Source organism: Marmota marmota, unplaced genomic scaffold (assembly GCF_001458135.2).
Source record: "Marmota marmota marmota unplaced genomic scaffold, marMar, whole genome shotgun sequence".
NCBI classification, from domain to species: domain Eukaryota; kingdom Metazoa; phylum Chordata; class Mammalia; order Rodentia; family Sciuridae; genus Marmota; species Marmota marmota.
The window spans coordinates 25807032-25815893 of record NW_025999932.1 but is presented as its reverse complement, the minus strand read 5'-3'; the positions used below and the strand labels follow the sequence as shown (position 1 = coordinate 25815893).

Below are 8862 nucleotides of genomic sequence, written 5' to 3'. Positions count from 1 at the left end.
TTCCACACAGCTTATCTTAATTAGCATAAACTAGATACATCAGTCAACCAATAAGGAATCTTCACACTTAATGGCTTGCTGGTGTTACTTCACAAACCACTCCCTCTGGCATTTTGCCAGGCGCCATCCTGACTTGTTTACAGACTCTAACATACAAACAAGTCTGATAGGATTTGGGGGGATATGGGGGATTGATCCCAGGGTCCTGTACATGTGAGTCAAGCAGTCTACCATGGAGCTACATCCCCATCCCGTAGGATCTAATTTTTATTGTTTATGTGCATAAAAATATGAAAATTTGGTTATTAGCACTAGATATTAAAATGACCTAGTTTTTCCTTATGAAAAATATGGATTACTTTTATAATCAGAAAAAAAAAAGAGAAAGCTTAGGGAGTAAATTTGGCAAATAAATTACCAAGTTCTGAGTCTGTGGCAAAGTCCTGCCACCCCTAAACTGTGTGCCACTTTCAACCTGAGTTCAACTCCAATCACTACAGCAGGAACACTGTGCAGGCATTCAAACTTTTAAACGAAACCTGAGAAGTGAAACCTGGAGAGAGAAGCTCAACACTTCTAACCCCTGTGATAACCACTCTACTCAATCCCTGCCCCACAAAACTCATTGACTATATACTATTTTCTGTAAAATGTGACACAAGTTGTCTCACTCACAGGAATGGTGAATTTTAATGAAATAACACTTCATATATTATAGAATCCAACATATAGCAAGCCTCATAACAGAACTGTTAGCTGGTGTCCTACTCTGGTTACAGAAATAAATGTATTGGGAATAAAGATGGTATATTTACAATAACGTGTAAACGTTTCACACATCACAAATAAAGACTACCTCTGCCCTGTTACAGGTCATTTACTGCTCACATAACATTACTCACAGTTCTAGTCAGGTTTCCTGCCATCCATTGTGAGGAGAGGCAGAAGAGATGAGTAGCACTGAGGCAGTCATGTTCTCTTCCTCTAAGAGACAGGCACAGGCCCTTCCGTGGAACCTCATTCACTCCACATGACAGCTTCAGTCTGTATGAGCAGTGTTTGTACTGAATCTAACCAAAAATTAAAATCTAGAAATTTAATGCACCCAACTGTATAAATCTTCAGGAACTAAACAATACTTTTCATCTTTAATGTTCTGAAATCCTCATTCTCCCACAAGTACAAAATGAAACCAACAACAAAAACACATTTCCTGATCATTTTTATTTGTAAAACTGATTCTATGACTCATGGGCAGAATCAAAGGTAAAACCTTCATCAGCTTACATTTTATTCAAGGTTATAACACAAGGTCAGTGTATAAACACTACCTGAAAATACAGTTATGTATTTCTAAGAGCAATAAATATTACACTAAAGAGTTAACAAGCACTCATCAATTCTCAAACAGATATTCATCAAAATGAGGTAAGTCTAATGTGTCATTTGCTAAAGAATTTAATGCTGAAGTGGAAAAAAACTCATCGAAAATATCAGTCTTCATGGGACTCTCCAAGTTTGAGGTTCTTAGGGAGGCATTATTCGTTAGTGAGTCTGGATGAACTTCACATTGATTTCCCTTGGTAGGGCTGCAATAATTATGGTCCTGTTTCAGATGTGTGTTCTGGGGAACATCATTTAATTCACTGGGTACTGGGAAGGGGTTATCTCCCATTTCCAAATATCTGAAGTCAGTTTCCCCATTTTCTGAGAGCTCTGTTGAAATAGTTGTAGGGGACAATAATTCTGCTAAAATTTCTTCATGAGTTTGACCACTATAGGAGGAAACAGGAATAGTGGTACATCCAGATTTATTATCTGCAATATCAATTTGATACTGTAGTTCATTTAACAAGTCTTCTATTGATTCACAGTCATTTGGAGACCCACAATGGGGCACGGGTTCTAAATTTTCACTTGGAAGTGTTTCACTTTGAAGGGAAGACGTAAGAGCAGCTAATTTCCTCTTTTTTGCCTTTAGCTTTTTAAGAAGTTTGAGACGAAGTTTATGAATCTGACCTTCAACTGAGTCTCCATGGTTTGCTGAAGAAACACCATTTTCATTTCTGTGAGAATCATGGCTGAGGTGAACTCCCTGGGAGGCACTTTCACACTTCTTCAGAAGTTCTGAAGTGCTGTTCCCACCAGTGTGCGGATGAACAGCTGTGGTACCTGATGGCAGAGGACCTGGTGGAGGACTGCAGACTGGAGGAGACTTATCTGCACTCTTTCGAGCTTTCTTAGATAACCGGTTAGCTTTTTGGTTTAGACCTTTAGTTTTAAATCCACCAAAATTATTTGCCCCTTTAACTGATGGCTGCAAATCAGTTACAGTGTTTCTATTATGAGCTGAAACACAAGGTGGCATAAAAGAAGCACCTCTGCTTAACAGGCCTTTAACCCAACTTCCCACAAATGGTTTCTTCTGATTTTCTTTTGGAGGCTGATTCTGTGATGACTTGGCTATTACGGTTTGAGAATCTGCTACAGTGTTTTTCTTCAAATTAGATACCTGAGATGTAGCAAGTTGTTCCGGTTTTATTTTCTCAATTTGTGGTGGAAGAAACTGTTTTAACTCAGTCTCCTTCTCAATTTCTACTGACTTCATTCCCTGTACATGACTAGTAGAATGAATACTGTTCATAGACGTGGTAATTGATGTATCTCCTGAATTTGGCTGCACTGACTGTGTGTTCACATTTACAACTTGTGATGGAAAGCTTAAATCCACAAATTGGGCTTGGGTAAGCTTTTCTTTACGTGGACTAGATGCTGAAGAAGCCGTTAGTGATTCTTGAGATGGCAAAGTATTTGCTTTGCCAAGCCCTATATTTTCTGTCACAGATTTGTTTTTTGATGGGAGAACTTTGGAGTTAATGGGGAAATCTGGGGCAGTTTTCTGGATAGTTCCTTTAAGTGTCAAAGGTAAAATAATATCGTCAATCAAAGTTTTTTCATCCCGATCTTCATGAGCTATAGCTTTGTCCTGTGGAACAGCATGAGAAACAACTGATGATACATGTGTAGGGCGAGTCGCTGAGGACGTTTCTGCTGAGGCAGCCTCACCCACAGAACACCACGCTGGAGATGCTGGTTTCTTCTCACCAAAAGTGTGCTTGTCATTAGTCTTCGGAAGGCGAAGGTGGGTAGCTTCCTTATCTGTCACATAGGATGATTTTCTTTCCCAAATAACAATATGTATCTCTGAAGCAGGAACTTCAAATTTCTCATGCCTTTCAGCACACGGACCTTTTAAGTCATCACATTCTAGCCAACTTCCTGTGGAAAGAAAGGCAGCCATTAGACAGTCACAAACCACTAGCCTAGGCTGACTTTCTTCTGGCCTTTTAAACTATTATCACTGAATATCCATCCACTAAAAGAGATCACTCTAAAACAATGCCTTATCCTTGTTACCAGTCTTCTCTGTCAAATTTTTAAGTCCTTATTTGGATGACAAAAGTTACTAATATAAGCAGAAAACTGAAAACCTCGGATAGTTTTCTGGAATAGTTCACTCTCTTTCCTAAAATACTAAAAATAAACAAAAAAATAAATAAAATCAAGACAGCTTTATATTTAACTTGGGGGTTTAGAATACAGTATTGCCTAATTTACCCAAGAAAATCAGAAAATAGCATAAGTTATTTCATATATATGAATTTTCAAATTAATAAAGTTTATTACCTCCAGTAGCAACATTTGCTTCATTTCTCATTTGAGTCTTTTATCAAGTGAGAATTGATATCAATATCATTAATATCAATACTAATGGCTATACAAAACTGTGAGTGTATTTAATGTATGACAAAAGAGTTTAAGGGCTGTGAGTAGTCTACAGTAACAAACACAAACCCTTGTCAAGAGTTCATTGCGTAGTTAAAAAATAAAACCAATTAAAAAAAAAAAAGAGTTCATTGCTTACAGCACAACTACTGGTATGACAGGAAAAGAAGTCATTATGCAGTGGACTAAAGTGTGAATAAGGAATAAGTTTAAACTACTCCTCAGAAAAGAAAGGGAAAAAAGGTCAACTATTAGAAGAGCTATTACCAACAAACAAATAAATAAGTAAATGGAAAATAGCAAATGCTGGCAGAGACATGGAGAAACTGGAACCTTCGTGTATTGCTGGTGGGAATATAAAATAGTGAAGCTGCTGTGGAAACAACCAGTTATTCCTCCAAAAGTTAAACAGAATTATCGTAAGACTTGGCAATACCACTAGTAGGAATAAACCCCCCAAAACTGAAAACAGGGAGTTAAATACCTGTCCACCAGTGGTCATAGCAACCATTTCATAAGTTAAAAGGAAGAAACAAATTTAATGTTCAGCCTTATAAAAGAAACCTGGCACGCTACATGATGAACCTTGACAACAAGCTAAATGAAACAGAATGACAAATACTGTGTGGTTCCACTTACATGTGGTACCTTGAGTGTCGAATTCCTAGAAACACAGAGTAGAACAGTAGTTACCCAGAGCTGGGGATGCAGGGAGGATGGGGGTTAATGTTTCATGAGTTAAGAGTTTTGGTTTAGGATGAGGAAGAAGTTCTGGAAGTGGATGGTGGTGATGGCTCTACAAAACTGTGAATGTACTTAATGCCAATGAACTGTAAACTTTAAAAATGTTAGGATGGTCAATTTTATGTTATATTTTACCACAATAAACAAATACAAAGCATGGCTGAGAAGTAATAAAGATGACCAGATGGTGACAGGTGATGAAGGTTACAGGAAGGTGTGTTTATTCATTTATAGTTTACATATTACACACATAATGATCTGAGAAAAGATAAACCACAGGTTTGGATAAGTAACAGCTTTTCAATCGCCAACAATTACTTATTTATGCTTTTATTATTGATTTCCCACTCTATCTCTCAATACCCATACATCTATATGAAATGAAAACAGACACAAAAAGAAAAATGGTGTCGGAATTCTGACATACCAAATATGTAGCTTACTCTGTTTCTTCAAACTCAAACATGGTATTAAAGCATGATGTCAAACACTACAATATGTAGTATAAAAACGTTTGAGAAATATAACTAACTGTAAGCACCCAAACCACCACCCTATATTTCTTCAAGGGAGCACATTATTTTAGAAAATATTATTTTAGCAGCAGAAATGACAACACAGTATTAACACTGCAAAAATATGTTCAGAGACAAACACAGAAAGTGCACTGTTTCCTTTCCCTGTTCTTTAAACATATGCATTTATCATTTTTGCAACAAAAATTTCAAATTATGAGGAAAAGGGAAAGTTAAGAAAGCATAAAGAGATCTTTCATCGGGGCTGGGGATGTGGCTCAAGCGGTAGCGCGCTCGCCTGGCCTGCGTGTGGCCCGGGTTCGATCCTCAGCACCACATACAAACAAAGATGTTGTGCCCGCCGAAAACTAAAAATAAATAAATATTTAAAAAAAAAAAAAGAGATCTTTCAGCAACTACCACTTTAGGCCAATTTAGTTGCTAATACACTGGCCAATTTCTAAGATATATCAGTTAGTAACTACAACATGTCATTAGACATTTGTGACTACAAATGTCTACGACAAACAAGGTCTAAGATCCAACATATTAAAAAAATTCCCCAAAGAGAAGAATTAAACACAAGATTAAAATGCTTATTAAAATATAATATCTAATACAAAGTAAAATGAGTGACAAGTCACAGAACGGAAATATGAATTCTCTGATTTACCAAAAAGAAAGCAAAATATACTCAGATCTGCTAACCTCTCAAATAAACAAAAACAAAATCATTCACCTAAATATGTGGTTTATGTGGATATACACTATAAACTACCTGAATACTTTTTATTCTCTACCAATTAAAACTTTGAGACTCTTCAGCTTGCCTACATCAATGATTTTCTACCATATGCATACCAAAATTACCTGGGGAATTTTTTTAGTATACGTGTTGCCAAAGCAAGCACTCACCTGGGGAACTTTTAAAACAATACTGACATTTGGGTCCAATGCCCAAGACTCATTTGTTGATATAGGGTACAGCATGGCAATTTTTATAAGTTAACCAAATGATTCTTATGTCACCAGAGTTGGAAACCACACTGTACCAAAAGTGGATTTCTCATTTCCTGGAATACACCAAAAGTTACAATACTTCCATCCAAAGCCTGATGCAGGGTAAAACTTCAAGGTAATAATGTGAGTTTTAGTTTGCAAAGTGCTTTTGTGATACAGTTTTGCATCATCCTTCCAAACCACCTCCAAGAAAAATATCAAATAAGAAAATTGCCCAAACAATAGAAAACAGCTATAACAAAGTAATTCCTCACCGAGGGCCTGAAAACACTTTACTGGGATTGAATTATCTTGTTTTAAGACAAAAGTGAACATTTTGAGGAAAACACACCTAGCAGTAAAACACAGTGAACAAATGGAAGGGGGTGAACTTCCAAAATTTGTGAACTGTATTTATTTGGTTTTCCATTGAGAAATTTAGTCACTTAAGTAAAGGCTTCACATTTTAGCTGTTGGCCAACTATGGACTTCAGATGGCTATTTCAGCAACAGTGTTTAATAGTTTTAGAAATAGACATTCACTTTTATTTTGTTTATACAAACAATTATAGCAAAATATAAGGAATATTTTTACCATTATTAAAAATCTTCAGTATGATATACTTTCTTTTTAGAAGTACAAAGTATCTAAAAAGTTAAAATTCCCACCATTCATTTTTCTATATTAAACACAGATTACATGTAACACATGTAATTTAAAAAATAAAAGCAAGAATATCAAACAGAAAAAAAGCAAACTTCAAACCAACAATAGTATCCGATCTCTATGTAAGAAAGAAATAAGAATGTGCATCATATAGATATGTGAAAGAAGAGTTAGGAAGGACACTAAAACCAAACTTTTAACAGAAGGGAAAAAAAGGCAGAAAAATTAAAATCCAAGGGAAGAGAGAATAAAAGTCAAAGCATAAGTTGCCTTTTAAAAAATAAATAAACCATCAGAGTTTAGTTTGCATGCCTACTATCATAAAAGAAAACATTTCAATACTTACCATCAGCATCTAAAATCCAAGTTATAAAATGATTCTTTGCTTGGTACTGAATTACGGATGTTGCTTGATAAAGACAGCCCTCAAAATGAAATGCATAGTGCTCCATGTCATTCTGTGGTAAGCCTTCTACAAAGTGCAACATGAATATGGGAGATACTCTGTGGGGAAGAAGGGAAGAGAAGTCAAATTTAAAGCCATGTGTCAGCTTATGCAAGAGTCTAAAGTGAACCAGTCAGTTACACATAACACTTTCAAGGCTAACTAAACTGATTTTTCTTGAGCACCTCCAGATGTGTGCCTTAATTAGAAATGAAGAACTTGCTCTAAGAAGTATGTAACACTAAACCCTTTTCAGATTGCTATCACTGACAGTTGGAAGCCATCATGCAATAAGAGCAACACAGACCATTAAACAAAAATTGCTCTGTGAGCAGCAATGTTGCTTTGGCTTAAAGAAAATCTCATGGTTGCTACTTTGTAAAATTCAAAGGAAAAAGTCCAGATCATTTAGAATTTTCTTTGGCATCAAGTGCCCAAATTATTTACTTTTGTTAGGTGAATAGGCAACACATGAAAATAAGGTAATTAAACCTAAGACAGTCAAATAAATATTAATTTGGCCTATTTCTTTCTATCATCTCAGGAAGCAATCTATCAAATTACAATTTCTACTTAGAAAAAAATTTAAATTTGACTTAAAACATACTGGTTGATTTATTGTAAACTTCAAGATATTCAAAACTTTCAAAAATACATTTTTGTTATACTGCAACATGTCAAACTAGAAAACAGAACCCACAGATGGGCCTCAAATAACTAAATCTAACAAAGCTATCAGGATTTAAGAAAAATGTTGAATATCCTTTTTCCTAATATTTAAACAGCTGTCAAGACTTACTTAGCTTATCAAAATTTATTCAGCTGAAATGAACTTGAAGCAATGTCCAAAATGTAAGATTATTCATACTGACAAGGGATAATTTGCAAATTATCCCTTGTCAGTCATTTTGTTAAAGAATAATCAAGTCCTCAAAATTTAAGAACCTTAGAAATACAAAGTCCTGAAAACTGTAACACTGAACCCTTTCCCACTGTTTTAAAATCATAACTATTTTCACTGAATCCAAGACATCAACAATTATAAAGTATACCACTAAATTATACCACGCCATCAATTTTGGGTGGGGGGCGTGCAGGGGAACCAGGGATTGAACCCAGGGGGCGCTTAACCAATGAGCCACATCCCAGCCCTTTTATACTTTAATTTTGAGACAGGGTCTCACTAAGTTGCTTAGAGCCTCAATGAATTGCTGAGGCTGGCTTTGAACTTGCAATACTCCTGCCTCAGCCTCCAAAGCTGCTGGGCATGCCATCAATTTTTAAACATACTTTTATTTCACATGTTAAAATATGAAGTATACGTCTTTGAACTAATACTTCACAGTAAAACTACAGATGTGTTCACAAAGCTACAAATGCAGGCTTGAAGCACCTGCCTCTTTTATTACTATTAAAAAATTTTAAAATTACTAATATTTGGTTCCTTTGGACTCATACAATATCTGTCAAAATATCTTCTGAGGCTAGTTACTATAGCAATCTCTTTATAATCCTACACTAGGAAGTCTCACCAGTTTCCTGCCTTTGTGTGATTTATACATGGAAAATGTTTTAAGATAATGTATACATGACCACTTGCCAGATTTTTATGCTTTTTATACATTTTAAGCATTCTAAACTACTCTTTTGTAAGTTGGTAAAAGTAAAAACTGCCAAGACCAGTATGCAAGAGGCCTTGGGTTCAA

At 35.6% G+C, this 8862-nt stretch overlaps 1 protein-coding gene across 4 annotated transcripts in view; it reads right to left on the bottom strand.

Moving 5' to 3' along the window:
* Positions 1–1205: 1205 nt before the first annotated feature.
* The window catches only part of Uspl1 (ubiquitin specific peptidase like 1), a 40317-nt gene continuing 32660 nt past the window's right edge, over positions 1206–8862 (bottom strand). For all 4 annotated transcript variants that reach the window (XM_015484185.2, XM_048800783.1, XM_015484186.2 and 1 more), the window contains 2 exons: positions 7058–7215; positions 1206–3279 (listed from right to left, as the gene is read on the bottom strand). In XM_015484185.2, coding sequence (XP_015339671.1) covers positions 1397–3279; positions 7058–7215 — 2041 coding nt within the window. In that variant the 3' untranslated portion in view covers positions 1206–1396. The remainder of the gene's footprint in view (positions 3280–7057; positions 7216–8862) is intronic.